The 16,472-nt window shown below is 56.5% G+C and overlaps 3 protein-coding genes across 6 annotated transcripts in view; 2 read left to right on the forward strand and 1 right to left on the reverse strand.

The window, feature by feature from the left end:
* Positions 1 to 2,512: 2,512 nt before the first annotated feature.
* On the forward strand, positions 2,513 to 4,723 carry FIGNL2 (fidgetin like 2). The gene has a single exon (XM_068410805.1). The coding sequence runs from the start codon at positions 2,519 to 2,521 to the stop codon at positions 4,721 to 4,723; it is 2,205 nt and encodes a 734-aa protein (XP_068266906.1). The 5' UTR covers positions 2,513 to 2,518.
* A 2,835-nt stretch (positions 4,724 to 7,558) lies between these two features.
* On the forward strand, positions 7,559 to 8,254 carry TMDD1 (transmembrane and death domain 1). The gene has a single exon (XM_068410695.1). It carries the CDS (start codon positions 7,559 to 7,561, stop codon positions 8,252 to 8,254), a length of 696 nt encoding a protein of 231 aa, XP_068266796.1.
* A 2,800-nt stretch (positions 8,255 to 11,054) lies between these two features.
* The window catches only part of SCN8A (sodium voltage-gated channel alpha subunit 8), a 55,491-nt gene continuing 50,073 nt past the window's right edge, over positions 11,055 to 16,472 (reverse strand). For all 4 annotated transcript variants that reach the window (XM_068409767.1, XM_068409765.1, XM_068409764.1 and 1 more), the window contains 2 exons: positions 15,890 to 16,160; positions 11,055 to 14,951 (listed from right to left, as the gene is read on the reverse strand). In XM_068409767.1, coding sequence (XP_068265868.1) covers positions 13,804 to 14,951; positions 15,890 to 16,160 — 1,419 coding nt within the window. In that variant the 3' untranslated portion in view covers positions 11,055 to 13,803. The remainder of the gene's footprint in view (positions 14,952 to 15,889; positions 16,161 to 16,472) is intronic.

The following is a 16,472-nucleotide window of genomic DNA, read 5'->3' on the forward strand; positions in this document are numbered from 1 at the left end:
CTCCTGATCCCCCGGGGGATGCTGGACCGCTGCAGCCGTCGGCACATGCTGCCTGGGGCATCTCCTGCGGAGGTTTTGCTGTGAGTTTTTATGCACCAGCATGAGCCACGTGTCCATGTGCTTGGGGCTGGGACACAAGCCTGTAAAATACACGTATGTGTGCATACGTGGCGTGCTTGGCGTCCAAGGGCTGGGGGTGATCCATCTGTGCTCCCACAAACGTGTCCCGCGCCGGGATGCTGCTCGGGGCAGCCCCGTGTCCCCGGAGCCTCGTGGCTGCACCTCAAATCCCCCGGCGAGAGCCTTTCCCCGGGGGGCCGGCGGCAGGGGGGAGCGCACCCCATCGCCATCGCCCAGCCGTTGGACCCCCTCGGCAGCGCGCCCCGCTAAAAAGCCCCCGAACAAAAGCCCAGTTCAGAGGCGCTGCTGAATAGATTAACAAGATTTCCATAATTAGGGCGGGCGGGAACAATAGGATTCTCCCCTGCCCGGCCCCCCCTGCCCGCCTTTGTCCTGCGCTGGGGATAATGGGCAGCAGCGAGGGTGGGAACCGGCCCGGCCCTTCGCTCACTGGACAGTAATTTTCTCACACTGCCAAGGGGAGCATTGAAACATCTGTCCCGCTCCGCCGCCGCATTCAGGGCCCGCTTCAACCCCCTGACAGCTTCTCCCTGCCCGCCCGCCCTCCCCCTCGCCTGCTTTGCCCGGCTCAGGCTGGGCTTTCCCAGCTTTCGGCTTTGCTTCCCCCAAAAGCATCTCGGCTCTAAAGGGGTTGGATGGAGGCGGGTTTGCTTCGCCGTCCTGCTGCGCTCGGGTTTGCTTTGGGGACAGCAGTGCTCATGCATCCCCCTGCCCCTGCATCCCCCCTGCAACCCCCTGTCAGTGCATCCCCTCTGCATCCCCCCGCCCCTGCATCCCCCTGCCCCTCATCCCCCTGCCCCTGCATCCCCCCTGCATCCCCCCTGCCCCTACATCCTTCTGTCCCTGCATCCCCCCTGCATCCCTCCTGCCCTTGCATCCCCCTTGCATCCCCCTGCCCCTGCATCCCCCCAGCATCCCCCCAGCATCCCCCTGCCCCTGCGTCCCCCTGCCCCTGCATCCCCCCTGCCCCTACATCCTTCTGTCCCTGCATCCCCCCTGCATCCCCCTGCCCCTGCATCCCCCCTGCATCCCCCCTGCCCCTGCATCCCCCCTGTATCCCTCCTGCATCCCCCTGCCCCTGCTTCCCCCCTGCATCCCCCTGCCCCTGCATCCCCCCTGCATCCTCCCTGCCCCTACATCCTTCTGCCCCTGCATCCCCCCTGCATCCCCCACCCCTGCATCCCCCCTGCATCCCCCTGCCCCTGCATCCCCCCTCCATCCCCCTGCCCCTGCATCCCCCTCTCTCTCCCAGGCGCCTCCCAAACCCCTTTCCTCCCCACCCTGAGCCCTGGGCATTTGCAGTCTGTGTTTTTGGGGGGCAGAAGGAGCTGTGGTCAGCACACGCAGCACACCGTGCACCATCCATCTGCACCCACCGAGCAGGGATGGAAACTCCAGGTGCTTTAGTTCCTTAAAAAAAAAGAAAAAAAATCTAAAAAAAAGTCTTATTCCTCCTGGCGTCAGCCAAACCCTCGTTTTTCCCTTTAATAGCTCCTCGGTGCGTTTTGCTCGCAGGCAAGGAAGGACCCCCCTGTCCCTCTCTGTGCAGCCAGACCCTGCGTAGGGGCTCGGGGAAGATGCGCTGCGGGTTTACGGGGCAGCGTCCCCTTTGTGTTGGTTAAAAAGGGCCTTTTCCCGCGGGCCGGCGCGGCCGGCTCCGTCCGAGCGGTTATCTGTCGGGAGGGCTTCAATAACAGCCGGTAAATGCAGGGAGGATGCCGGATAAAGCCACGCAAAGCTGCCATTTAAATCCTCTTGTGTAAGTTTGATATCCAGAGTGGAAGCACAAATGCCGTATAAGTCAATTAAAGCATTAAGTAATCTAATTGTGCTGTGGTCACAGAGTGGCTTAAGGGCGGAGGGAGGCGGGTGGATGGTGCGCGAGGCTCCGGCTTGAGCCGTCCCCGGAGGCTTTGGGCATAAGGGCAGGGGGGAAATGGGGGGACGGGGGGACCCGCAGCGCAGGGGTGGCGGGGGACACTGGCGACACGCTATTAATATTCCATTAATATTTTATGCACTATAATTATAATACTATAGTTATACCCTGCTCCAGGTGGAGCATCTCAGGGCAGGGTCGTGCTCCTGCTACGTGTGCCGGTGCTCGGCACCGGGGCTGGGGGCTGCACCGTTTGCTGTGGTGTGATAACCCGAATGTGTTGGGCTGTTGGACGTGACCACCAGACCTGGAGCTGGCCGGGTGCTCCGCGGCGCTCGTGGTCGTGGTTCCTGGGGGGGTATTTGCAGTCAGGAGGTGTGACGTGGCCCAGGACGGGGCGGTACGGCGGGTTTTGGAGATGCCCCGTGCAGAGAGATGCTCGTCCCCGTTTCGCTGCTCTCACCCCGCGCTGTCCTGTCCCCCGCAGGTCTGTCGAAGATGCACTGGTCACCAGAGCATGCCCAGTCCCTGAACCAGTGGCCCGAGCAGCACCTCGACGTCTCCTCCACCACCTCCTCGCCGGCCCACAAATCCGACCTCTACCCCAGCACCCGCCAGCGCTTCAATTACGCCTGGGCCAACGACGACATCTCGGCGCTCACCGCCTCCAACCTCCTCAAGAGGTATGCCGAGAAGTACTCGGGGGTGCTGGACGTGCCCTACGAGCGCCCGGCGCTGAGCAGCTACGGCGATGGAGCCTTCGGGCCGGTTAACGGGCAGAAGGGCGACGGGGAGCCCTGGCCGGTGGCGCACGGCTCCGACGGCGCCTACCCGCTGACCCCCATCCACGATGGCCTCCCCGGCGCCAAGGGGGTGGTGCCACCCGCCGTCCCCCCCAGCGGCGGGGCCATCGGCCTCGGCGGCTCCCCCGTGGTGTCGGCCAACCTCACCGATCCCATGTACCCCGGTAACTCCTGCGGAGGAGCCGCCGCCGGCTCCGGCGGGCTTGGGGCATCTCAGGAGTATCCCTCAGGCTACGGTGGCACCTATTTGCCCTCCGGCTACTGCACGCAGCCGGCGGCAGCGCTCCCCCCGCCGCATCCCCCTGCCCTCCACGGCTCGGGGCTCCTGCAGCCCCCGCACCCCTCGCCTGCCCTGGTGCCCGGCTACGGCTCCTCCGGCCCCATGTACAACTACGCCGCTGGCAGCTACCCGCCACAGCCGGGCTACGGGGCCATCCACCCGCCCCATCCCTCTGCCTCCTACCTGCCCTCCGGCATCGCGGCACCCACCCCCATCCCGGCCCCGCCGCCCGCCGCCCGCCCCCCCGGGGTCCCTGGCTGTGGCTACCAGGGAGCTGGCTTGGCCCCCTTGGCCGTGCCGCCCCTCGGCACCGAGGCGGCGGGCGCCCTGAAGAGGAAGGCTTTCGACATCTCCGGCGGGGAGGAGGAGGAAGGGGAGGGCAGGTACAGGAAATACAGCTACGAGCAGCCAAAGTCCCCCTACCCCATGTCGGACAACGGCGAGTGCCGGGGCAACGGGTTCGGCAGCAGCGCCGAGTCTCCCCAGGTGGCCTTCAAGCCCGGGAAGCGGCCGGCAGGAGCCGGGAACGCCGAGGAGCACGCGGGCAAGTACGGCGGGCAGCCGATGAAGAGTATGGTCTCGCCGCCCTACGGCACCGGGGACGCTCCGCTGCGGCCGGCGGAGCCCTTTGAGAAGTTCAGCCCCCCCCTCGCCAACGGGGAGCGGGCGGCCGAGCCGGGACCCCCCTTCCCGCTGCGGCTGCCCCCCAAAGCGCCCGTCTTCGGCAGCCCGCCGGTGGAGGAGCAACCCAAGAACGTCGACCCCCTGGTCTTGGAGCTGGTGAACACCAAGGTCGTGGAGCGGGGGCCGCCCGTGCAGTGGACGGACATCGCCGGGCAGGTGTCCGTGAAGGCCACCATCGAGGAGGAGCTGGTGTGGCCCATCCTGCGTCCGGGCGCCTACACCGGGGTGAGCCGGCCGCCCCGAACCATCCTGCTCTTTGGTCCCCGCGGCACGGGGAAGACCCTGCTGAGCCGGTGCATCTCCACCCAGCTGGGCTCCACCTTGCTGAAGCTCAGCGGGACGACCCTGCTCTCCACCTGGAAAGCCGAAGCCGAGAAGATCCTGCAGACCGTCTTCTTCGTGGCCAGCTGCCGGCAGCCCGCGGTGGTGCTCATCACCGAGGCCGAGGCCTTGCTGGTGGCCCGGGCTGGCGAGGACGGCAGCCAGGTGAGCAACCTCAAGTCTCAGCTCCTCTCCTACCTGGACAACGTGGCTACCTCATCTGAGCAGAACGTGGTCGTCATCGGGACCACCTCCCGGCCCGGCAGCATGGACGAAGCTTCCCACCGGCGCTTCGCCAAGCGCTTCTACATCTCCTTGCCGGACAGCGTGGCCCGGCGGCAGATCCTCCATCACGCCCTGGCTCAGCGGAGCTGCTGCCTGAGCGAGCGGGAGATGGCCTCGCTGGTGCAGCACACCGAGAGCTTCTCGGGCAGCGAGCTGGTGCAGCTGTGCCAGCACGCCGGGGCCACCGCGCTGCACGCCCTGCCGGGCCAGCTCCAGCCCACCTCCTACCAGGACTTGGAGAAGGCCTTCTGCAAGGTCCGCCCCGCCGCCGCCCAGAAGGAGCTGGACTTGTTCCTCGAGTGGGATAAACTCTACGGCACCAGGCACTGACGGGGGACGGACCCCTCACCCCAGCCCCGGGGGCTGCGGCGGGGACTTGGCCGATGAACGCGGGGTTTGGAGGGGCCGGGCCGGGCTCCGGTTGTCCCCCAGGCGCAGGAGACCCCCGGGCACCCCGACGGCAGCCCCGCGTCCCTCTGCTGCCCCACTCCGGGGGCTTTTCCTCTCCTCGGTGTTTCAGGAGCCGTCGCCCGCTGAACTCAGGATAAACCTATTTATTATTTTCCCGTCCATCCGTCCCCGGAGCAGCGACGCAGCGAGCGGGGCCGGAGGCACCTCGGGGTCCGGCTTCCCGGCGTCGGGGGCACGAGCTGCCCCGTCGATTCTTATTTTGGATTTTTATTGCTTTTATTCTTCCTACCAGAAATACCTCGGGCATCTTTCGAGCAAAGCGGCCCCCCTCGCACAGCGGCGACGTCCTTGATCGGGGAAAAGGGGGAGCAGGGCGGGGGGGGGACACAAAACCAAGGGGTTTTGGAGTAAAATGCTGTAGATTGTTTAATATACTAGACTTGGTTTTTTATTTTTGTAAGGTATGTAGTATTTTTTTGGGTTTTTTTTTTTCTTTTTAACTACTCAGGAAAAGAATTACCTCAGAAAAAAAGAATGTGTTTTTAAAAACTCTTTTTATCTTCTCAGCAAAAGGAAAAAAAGAGATTTTTAAGTGTTTTCAGACCTGGGATAAAGCTGCCTCGTGCGTTTGCTTCCAAAAAGGGTGGAGGAAGAGAGGAAGAAAGAAAAGAAAAAAACAAAACTTGAAGCTGTTACAAAGATGAAAGTTGAATGTATTTTGGGTGCTTTTCACGTATATTATGCCATAATTTTATTTTAATTTTTTTTTTTTTTTAACATTGTTCTTGTAGCGTTTGGTGGAGTAACGTGTCTTGGACGGACAGAGTGTTAGTGCCGTAGCTGGAGCTGTCACTTTTTGGGTCAGGCTGGGGCCGGCGGCCCCCCGGCATCACCCACCGCGTCCCCTGGTGTGGGGCTGGGGACTGGGGGGGTGCGGGGAGGGGACACTCTCCCCCCCCGTATGGGGGACCCTCCTCCCGGTGGCGTTTTGGCCCTGGGGGTGGGAGGCTGCTGGTGCGAGGGCGCTCGCTTTTCACTTGAAATCAGGGATTTTTGGCTTCCCACCGCGGTTGCCACCTCCGAGCGCCGAGAAGCCCCGGCGGAGGCTGGCGGTGGCTGCAAATTTGGGGAGAAATCACTTCCCCCCCCCCCAAAAAAAAGTCTAGCAGGGCTGAGGATGGGCTGGGGGTTTTGCCCCGGGTGCTCTTTGCCCCCCGGGGGGGATCGGGGCTGTGGGGGCTGCGGGGTCAGGGCTCAGCCCAGCTCCCCCCCGGCGCTGACCACCGTTGGATGCGATGAGCGTGAACCCACTGCGCGTCCCCCTGCCCCCCCCACCCGCTTCCCATCGCCAGCTGGGGGGGGGTTTGTTATTTCCCAATTAAAAAAAACATTAAATTTTTTTTTTAGGGTTATATGTTGTACTGGGGGGGAGGCAGCTGCTCTGGGGCCACCCAGCAACCCGTGGGCACTAGCCACTGCTCCGAGCAGCCCCCCATAACCTCAGGGTCTGCGCACGCAGAGCGGACGCCCCCCCCCCCGCAGGGGCTCCCCCCCCGCAGGAGCGAGGCCTCTGCCAGCTTTGGGGTGTTTTCCCCATTTTTTTGCAGTTTCCCATTGAAGCGTGCAGGCAGCTGCCTGCGTGCAAAGGGCATTACTGGGGCATTACCCCCCCCCCTCCAAAAAGTGGTACTGAGTTCCTGAAGTCTTTTTATTATTATTATTATCATATTTGACTTTGTACACTCTCTGTAACCATTTCTACCTCATTTTGCAACATATTGTACATGAAAGTATTTAATTCATGTCTTATTAATGTCTGAAAATGAAATGCTTTTGAGCTGTAATGGTCTACCTCAAGAAATGCTGTATTTTAAAAAGAAAAGTATTACACAGTATTAAAGAGATTACACGAGCTGAGAGCCTGCAGCGCCTCCTGCGAGCCCCGGAGGGGGGCTCTGGGGGGGGGAATATTGCAGGGGACAGGGAGGACATGGGGGGTTATTGAAGGGGTGGGAGGGGGTGTTATGGGGTGGGGGTATCGCAGCCAGGGGAAGGGTAGAGCCTCAGCCCTTCCCCTCCTCGTTAGGAGCAGTTGAGGGGGTCCAGGTGAGCCCCCTCCCTCATTAGGGCTGATGAGGGTCCAGGTATGCCCCTGCCTCATTAGGGTGGGGGCATGAGAGGGGCTGGTTGGGGCTGTGGGCCTCGATGAGGGGGGATTCTGTGTTGGAAAGGGCCCCCCTGGTCCTGGGGGCTCCCGGGGGCTGCAGCGGGTTTGGCTGGTGCTGGCGGGGACCCACCGGAGCTGCAGGTACCAGGGGGGGACACGGTGTGGGGGGGGTTTGCTCTGTGGTGCCGGGGCTGGCTTGGGTTTGGTGCCGCGTTCGTTTTTTTTACCTTTTGGGTTGAATTTTTACCTTTTTTAAGCTGAGTTACCCTCGTTGGGTGCTGCTGCCTCCCTCCGCCTCTCGTTTCCCCCGGTTTGGTGCCACTTGGGCTGTGCGGAGCGTCCGGGCGGCCCCGGGTGGGTTTTGTGGGGGTGAAGTTGGATACTTGGGTTGGGCTGGGGAGGGGAGGGGTGCTGGGGGGGTGCCAGGCTGGGGGCGAGGGGCTGAGCTGGGGCACAGCGGTGGGGACAGGAGATACTCAGCCCTGCGTGGGACAGGGGACAATGCACCAAGGGACAGGGGACATGTCCCCGGAACGCGCCGGCTTGTGAGGTCATAGGGAGGGTGTCTGCGTTCCTGGGCCACCCCGATGCCGAGGGGCACCCACGCGATGCTGGCACCCACGGGACTCATCCTGCTCTTACTGGCGGTGGGCGGCCGGTGCGAGGACACGGTGGCGGCCAGCGTGGGCCGTCACACCATGAGCCGCATCGCCGAGCTGCTGTCCCCGTCCGAGTGCCACCAGCTCCAGGAGCAGCTGGCGGGGCCCGACGGGGACCTGGGGGAGCTGGAGCTGGAGCGGCTCTCGGAGAAGAACAACCCCATCTTCCCCCCCCGCCACCCCCGGGACCTTCGCAGCCCCCCGGGGTGCTCGGAGGCTCTGCAGGAGTGGCTGGAGACAGAGGGAGAGGTGACAACGTGGGACCGGCTGGCCCGTGGCCTCCGCCAAGTCGGACGCTCCGACATCGCCCAAGAGCTGGGGAAAAACCTGAACCAGGACCGGAGCCTGGAGCTGCGGAGGAACGTGGAGGAGTTCATCCGCGCCGGGCGGTCCCGCACCTCGTCCCTGCTGCTGCGGGGCGAGCGGCGCGGCGGGGCGAGGGCCAGGAGGTCCCTGGGCGACCTGCGCTTCGAGAGGCGGCCGCCCCCCCCGTACACCCGCAGCCTCCTGGGCTGGGTGGGCCCCGTGGTCTTGGGTGTCCTGGGGGGCTTCCTCGCCTCCGTCCTCTTCACCATGGCCGCCGCGTACTCCTGCTGCTGGGTGCTGGGCTCGGACGCCACTTGAAATGGGGACGTCGCCCAAACTGGAGCGTCACCCAGAAGCTGTTGGAGGGGGAGCAAGACCCAATAAAGCCTCGTGGAGCTGCTGGGATCCAGAGACCAACCCCGTGTGTTCTCCTGGGCAGGGAGGGTCCCGTCCATGGCTCAGGTCCTGCTGGAGCATCCAGGGCTGGGTGTCCCCCAGCTGTCCCCACTGACCCCAGCTGCGCTGGCGGTGTCCCTGGTTGTCACTAGATGCCCTGTGGCAGGGACGGAGCTGGGCAGACCCCCCTTGGACATGTCCCCGCTGCAGCCCCGGCGTGGGGTGTCCCCATCTCCCAGTCCCCAGGGAGGGGACATCACACTCTGCTGGGTTATTATGCTAAGGCAGCACCTGGGGTTAATTATTCTTGGGAGAGAGGTTAATTATAACACCGGTGACCTGATTTGGTGCTGTGGGAGGTGTTTTGTGCTGCTTGGAGCCGTCCTGGGTGACAGCCTTGGCTTGGCTGCAGGCAGGAGCTGGGTGTGAGGAGCTGCTGATGGTCCAGGGGCTTCACTTCGCTCCCTTCTTGCTCTGTCTCTTAATTTGGGACATTTTTTCTCTCTCTCAGTGGGTGTCCTGCCTCAGCCGTGGGCTCCTGCTCCCCCAGAAGTGCTGCCCTGTCCGAGCTGGGGACGCTGGGCTTTTGGGGACCTGGGGGGTGGGTGCTGCTGTGCGAAGGTGACAGAAGGACAGGGCAGGCAGGAGAAGTTGTTAAAACAAGACGGACGTTACCTCTTTATTGCAAATTCCAAAGTAAAAAGATGTACAGTACAGAGGAACCCAAAGTTCATCCCGCTGGTTATCGCGTTCCTCCTCCCTCCCCCAGCCAGCTTCATCCTTCTCCTGTGTGTAAAACAGAGACTAAAACCCGGGAGGGACGCGGGGAGCAAGTCCAGCACAGGGAGACAACGGCGTTGGGTGCAGGTTCTGTGAGCGAAGGGCAAGGACAGCCCTGGCCCCGCGGGAAGGTGCTGGGCTGGGTTCAGGATGTTTGTAGCAGCGTTTTTGTCACTCCCCTGGTCCCCCGCTCCGGCTGCACACACCCCGGCGCCTGCGGTTCTCGATGCGTTACACTCGGTCGCTAATTAAGCCTCACAACACCCCTGTGAGGTAGGAAATGTGACAGAGGGATAGAAGCAGGACAGGAGGCGGGGGGACCTCTCTGTCCCCACGCTGAGCACGGGGCTGCGCTTTTCCTGCGGGAGACACCCCCCTGCATGCACTCAGCTCTGTAAAATAATGTGCAGGGACCTGGCAAAAGGGGAAATGTGTTTTTATGTTTAACTTGACTTGTTTTTTAAAAAAATTATCAAACCCGTGGTGGTGTCTTTGTGTGACACGTGGATGTGGCGAGGTGTGGGACAGCATGGCCACGCTCCGTGTCCTGCAGTGCCCGGGGTTTGCCAAGCCAGCTGGCCTTAACCGAGCAGCAAAATTCAGGTTTGTTGGATAAATTGGACCAAAACTCTAAAAGAAAAAGTAACTTCAAGGCAATACCTCAGCTGTTTGACTTGCAACAACTTCAGGTTAAATCCTGCCCCCAATGAGGCACAGCCGGTGCCCGGAGCTCAGCCCTTCAGGTCAAAAGTGGGAGAAGCTGGAGGGGACGATGGGCTGATGGTGGGTTGCATTGGCTCAGGTTTTTAAGTGACTTTTAGTGCAAGTGACGGGGTTTGCAGGGCTAAACCCCATGGTGAAGCCCTCCCGTGCCAGAGCAGGTCCAAGGTGGGCAGCAGCCACGGAGCCGTCCTCGGTGCGTGGAGCAAGGGACACGTCCGGGTCCAGCTCGCCCTGCTGAAGGGCATCGACCTGCCCCAGAGACGGGACCCCCCCCCCACAGACACGGACCCCCGACACCGAGTAACACCAAACTCCCTTCCAACAGCTTCTGCTGCACCTTACTCTGCTCCTTCCTGCACGCTTTAGGTAAAAACACCCTAAAAAAGCCCTTGACAGAAGGATGGAGGGGAAGGAGAATGCAGCCAGTCAAATAATCGGGACACCAAGACAACCTTACCTCGTACAGTGAAAAGGGTAACGTTTATTTTATTTTCTTTTGGCTTATAGTAACGCAATTGTTAATCATGTTGGGTAAGATCATTATGAGCCACCATGCAATTTCTAATACACTAATCTTCACTATTGGTCTTTTACAGCTTTAACAGTTTTCATTTATTTTTTTTTTGCGGCGGAAAATTAAGTAATTCAAACTTGGGTGTGGCCTCTATGTAACATCACGGTTTTATTTTTCATTTGTTTTGTTCAACATTGGCTTCTATATTTTTAAAAAATGGTGAACAGGAAAAGTGAATAAAGCAGCTTGAATTGATATTTATCGCCCTTCCCCGCTGCGGTTTGAAGACCCCAGTCACAAATTACCCCAAAAGGCAGGGTTTGTACGGGGGGAGGGAAGAGAGCGACTTGGTGTAGTCCTGATTTTTTTAGCCACATCTTTTGAACCGATGCCACCCCCCCTTGCTCCGTTCCCACAACCCTGACAAGTCCATGCACGTGTTTGAACTGGGAGACTTGCGGGTGGCACAATGTCCCTGATGCTCTTTGACCAACCAACGTCTCCTCTGGGCTTGGCTGCACCCACTGAAGCCACCCGGACCCGCAGCCCCATCGTGGCTTTCTGCACCCATGACCTGTGGCTGATGGAAATATCTGCCCCAGGGAGGAAACGGAGAGAAAACCCAACCCAACCCCAACCACCCCCATGGCCCTCGCCCTTGAGCAGAAGGACCAACTCCAGCCAAGCACCAGCTGAAGGACCTCCTCATCCCCGTCCTTCCTCACAACCCCACCGGCCTCTTCCATTTCATACAGCTCTAACGTTAAAAAAAAATAAATATAGATACAGAGTTCGAAGGGACTTTTTATTTTTAAAGTAATTAATTGAGTAGCTTAATGAAATTGCCAGCACGAACGCTAAACGCACCAAGCTTCACCTACGAGGCCAGAGCCCAGCTTGAGAACAATGAGGAAGTTTAGCCAAATCTTGCATAGAAGTGGTCAACTTATTGCACATTGGAACCCAAAAAATAGATACTTTTGCTGTTGCAAAGATTGTTTGCAATGAAGTTTTTTTTTATTTTTAAAATCTAGTTTGGGGCAGGGGTAGGGTTTTGTTTTGTTTTCTTTAGGGGACGTTGACTGGCTATCTAAAGTCTAAGGAAAACAGAAAAATATTAAAAAAATAAAAATAAACATGGACAATGGCATAAGCCAGAAGCCATTCTATTATTTTTTTTTAAGTTCTTTGTATTTACAAAAAAGGCATGCCAATAAAATAAAATGATATATTACAGTATTTATAATATTCTCTTAAAAAGTTCAACCACACTTTTCAGCTATTTTTTCTTTTTTTTGTTTTGTTTTTGTGCTGTTTACAAGGTAGCCTGTACATATGGATGGAGATTTGTCTTTGTTATTGTACATCAGATCCTCGGAGCAACTGGGGCAAGAGCTGACAGGATGGAGAAGGTTCCTCGCTGCGTCCCTGGGTGTGGCAGAGCCGGGGCGAGGGCCAGGGATGCGGCACGGCGTCCTGCTGGGGGCTGCTTTGTAAGTGACTCCTGGGATTTTTTTTTCTGGGTTGTGAGATTATGCAAACCAAGATTCCTCCTGCCATCAAGGGCTGGTGGCTTGGGGTTTGTTTTTTCCCCTGCTATGATGGGGACCCTTAATTTGGTGGTGTTCAAACGCCCACACTTAACCTCAGCACCTCCCGGCTTCGCTTCTCCGTGCAGCCGCTGTCCCACCCTGCCCAGACCCCCACGCTGGCCCTGAAGGAACCCAGCTCAAGCAGAGCTGAGAGGTGGCTTCCACGAGGCCACCACGGAGCGGGATCTGGGGACAGCTGAGCCTGGTCACTGAGGACAAAAGAAACGCTTGGCCTTGGCTCACGACGCTGCTGCAGCGAGACGATGCGGTGAGAGGCAGCTGGTTCCTCCCCACCTGCGGGGCTGCTTCGTCCTCTGATAAGAAACGGGGAGAAGGTGAAGGCACCAACCCTGCACCCCGCGCCGGGGCCGTCCCTGGGCTGCGGCTGGTTAAAACCCCTCGTGGCTACAGAAGTGAGAAAACCCGCGGAGCCGCAGAAACAGGTAACACGGGAGGAAGGTTCAGGGTTTTGGGAAGCCCCCCCATGGCTCTGCAGCCCCCCCCGGAGCACGGACCCCGATGGCCACGGGACAACCCAACCCTGGGAGTCCCGTCCCCGTCCCCCAGCCCTGCTTTGGGTGAGCGCCCCGGATTCCTACCAGTAGAGATAACACGCTACTGCTTTTCGCACTTATCTCTACCAAAAAAAGGTGTCTACACTGCAGGATGGAGGTTGAATAATAATTAATATTAATGATAAATATCGCAGGATACAAATGAACTTACTGACGGATAGTTAAGCCCTAGAGTTTGGTTTTACAGTGACAGAGGATAACACGCCAGGCTCAGTTTTTATCATCTCCCCTTGGGTGTATGGTCCCAGAGCAGCATTTAATTTTGTTATAGTTCAGTGTGCAAAAAGATGGCTGGGGGCGGGGGGAAAGACAAAAGTTGTTAAACACACACAATTATTTCATCTGCTTGGTGGGTTTTTTGTTGGTTTTTTCCTCCTACTGAACCGCTAAGAACCGGGAAGTGCCGGTGAAGGGCAGGGTTAGTGTCAAAGTTTCTCTCCAAATACAGGAGTCAGTGGAGTGCCTCGAATTTATGGCTTCACACGCTGCTGTGGACAGACCCCGGGTGCGTGGTGGGTGCGGGGGCCTCATGCATGGCTCATGCCGTCATGCAAATCGCTTCTATGCACTGAACGAGCACTTTTGGGGGGGGAATCAGCCTGAGCTGCCTCCAGGCTGAAGGTACCCGATGACCCCATCTCCCAAACCAAGTAAAGCCCATGTAGAAAGTAGAATGCAGATAATAAATACCAAATAAACTCTGACAATTCAATGGGCTAAATGGGGGGTTGGTTTCTTTTTTCCTTTTTTTTTTTTGGTTTTATTTAACTTTTTCTTTTTTTTTTTTTCCTTTTTTTTTTGCTGCTTAACTAAATGCAAATCTAATTTTGCATGAACAAACCCTTTAACATTGTGACTTTTGGGTTTTCTTTCAATAATAATAAACAAAATGAGAAAATAAAATCCATTTTGGGCTGCTTTGGAAAATACATGAATCCCAGCAGCGGGTTTTTGTTTCTGTGTGTGTGTGTGTGTTTTATTTTGCTTGTTTGTCCTAAGTTGCATTGACTGATGTGGAACATGCAGTATCCACCTGCCCAAACAATAGAAAAATCCATTTTTTTTCCATTTTTTTGTGTTTAAATGTTTGTTTACAAGGGTCCTTTAACCAGGTGGTAGGTCACTGCTTTAGATGCAACGCTGTCACACAGGAAGCAGACTATGTTTGGTATAAGATCTTCAGGTGAGTGTCTCCACAGCTGTTCTGTATTGATATATTTCATGAAGTTTGTAAACAATCTTTTCACTTGCAAATATTGTAATTTGTACAATTCTAAGATTTTTGTCTCAACACTTGGATTCCCTGACGTCTTTTGGCCTTTTCGCTCTTTCCCGTCTTCCTTCCTCCGCCCGTTGCTGTTTCTCCTTCTCGGGTTTGGTGACGCTGTCGTAGGACGGGAGGGACGCGGTGGAGGGGGTGCCTTCTTTTTTCTCCCTGTTTGTTCCTCCGTTTTCCAGCTTTGTGGAGACTGGCCTGCGGCTAATAAAGCCCCGTCTTGCCAGCCGAGCCCTGTAAGCCCTCTGGATAACCACCGCTGAAACTTCTTCCTGCTTACGCCGCAGCGTAGTCGTGATAGGCTCATAAGACACTTTGGAAGGGTTGGATGCCACAAATCGTTCCTCCATCTGTTGTCTCAGTATATCCAGCTCCCCACTGTCCCCCAGGACACGTTTGGTGAAGGCAAACAGGATGTCTAAACAGTGGATCCTGTCTCCACTTACCATAGGCAGGTCCATGGCGATGAGTTCGATGGTGTTGGGTTTTGGGACGCGGAGAGGATGTTCCAAAGCATCAGCAAAGTCTGCGAGCTTGCTGTACTCTATGAACTGCGTGGCATCGGGGTCGAATTTCTCCCAGATCTCGTAGAAGGTCTCAAAGTCATCCTCACTTAGTGGATCTGCACTCTCCTCTGTCGCCACGCTGAAGTTCTCCAGGATGATGGCAATGTACATGTTGACCACGATCAGGAAGGAAATGATGATATAACTGACAAAGAAAAATATCCCCACTGAGGGGTTCCCACAATCCCCCTTAAAACCACTCCCAGGGTGCTCCTTGTCTAGGTCGCAGTCTGGAGGCCGGTTGAGGATTGGCAGCAGCAGGCCATCCCAGCCAGCTGACGTGGTGATCTGGAACAAGCAGATCATGCTGTTGCCAAAGGTCTCAAAATTGAACATATCATCTATGCCAGCCTCATGCTTGACGTAGGCGAAGTTCGACATGCCAAAGATGGAGAAGATGAACATGACCAAGAACAGCAAGAGGCCGATGTTGAACAAGGCAGGCAAGGACATCATTAAGGCAAAAAGCAAGGTGCGGATTCCTTTGGCTCCTTTGATCAAACGCAGGATACGTCCAATGCGAGCCAGTCGGATGACTCGGAAGAGAGTGGGCGACACAAAATACTTCTCAATGATTTCAGCCAGGAACATTCCTAAAGAAGAAGAGAAGGAACAAGTGTGACAATGGAGACGCGCACTCTGCTGCTTCTTCTGAACCTAGTCAAGGGATTGGGCACACAGGACACCTTGGTTGGATTTTCAAAGGGGGTGTGTGATTAAGAGGCCTCACCTTCAGGCAGCTAAGTCTTAGCTAGATGCTCTGGCTCCCTAAGCACTTCTCCTAAATGGAGGAGAAGAGAGGTACAGCTGCAGGGTGATTCACTCCACCTGGATAAGGATGGAGGAGTTGCTTCTTGGAGACGTCTGGCTCTCGGTCCCTAACTCTGCCATGGGAGTCAGGCTACGGACTCTATTTTGAAGGTGCTAAAAAAATGTGTAAGATAAATCTTATTTCAAGCAGCAGACAAACCTGGATCTGAGTTTCAGACTGCAGGACAGTCTCTAAATGTCAGTGTTCTGTCAGTATGCCTGGGCAGAGCTGTGTGCAGCCAAGCTTGTTGAGTGACCCTGTTGTATGTGTGAGGTTACGCATATTTTACAGATTAGACACTAAAAAACCCCAAAAACCTGTTGGAGGAAACTGGTTGATTCAACATTCAACCAAACTGAAAACAAGAGTGCAAATCACATGCTGATGTAGGAAGCGCTGCAATGCTATTTTCAGGGGTTAGTAAGCATTAAAACATTCTGATGAGGTGAGTAAAATTGCTGTTTTTAAAGCCAGGGAGAGTAATTGTCAAGTGTTTTACTCCATACAACTGGAAACAAATATCAGAACAGAGGGAGGAGGGTGCATTAGTCAGGACTTCAAGCTGCCAAATTCTGCCACAGTCTCTTCATAAGGCTAAAAAGAGAAGCCAAAAGTCCTGCTGCCTCTCTATCCCCTTCAAAGACAAGGACGTGCTCTACTCTGCAAACACCAAGGGAGACAGCCTAGTGCTCACAGACCTCTAACTGGTGTCGCACTTACCCACGATGGACAGAATCACAACCACGAAGTCAAAAATGTTCCACCCGATGGTGAAATAATAGTGCCGCAAGGCGAACATCTTCAGCACACACTCACAGGTGAAGAAGATGACAAACACCAGGTTGATCCAGTAAAGGATGTCCTCCATCTGCTTGCTCTGTGTGTCCGTCTCCACCATCATGGTCACCATGTTGAGGCAAATGAGCATCATGATGACTATATCAAATGCTTGCTGAGTAACAAAGTCAAAGACAGCTCCTTGAATGCGGTTCTGGGCAAGAGGAGAGAGACAATGAACCAAACAAGTCTGAATAAAATTTACCATTAGTCAACAAATTATTTCACTGTTGGTGGAAACAGGGATGAGGAGGAAGTTTTTCAGTATCTTATGAAGCTTTCAAGGCAAACTCTAGCCACAATTCAACCTGTTTGTGGGAAAGGCAGGAAAATGCTATTATTCATACCCCAAACATGCTACCACAACCCTGTTACTAACATCTCTTCCTCTTTGCTGAGACCAAAGGCAGGGTGATGCACTTCCCTTCACACCTGGAGAAAGCAGCCAGGTCTACCTTGCAGTTGT

Source organism: Nyctibius grandis, chromosome 11 (genome assembly GCF_013368605.1).
Source record: "Nyctibius grandis isolate bNycGra1 chromosome 11, bNycGra1.pri, whole genome shotgun sequence".
Classification (NCBI taxonomy): Eukaryota; Metazoa; Chordata; class Aves; order Nyctibiiformes; family Nyctibiidae; genus Nyctibius; species Nyctibius grandis.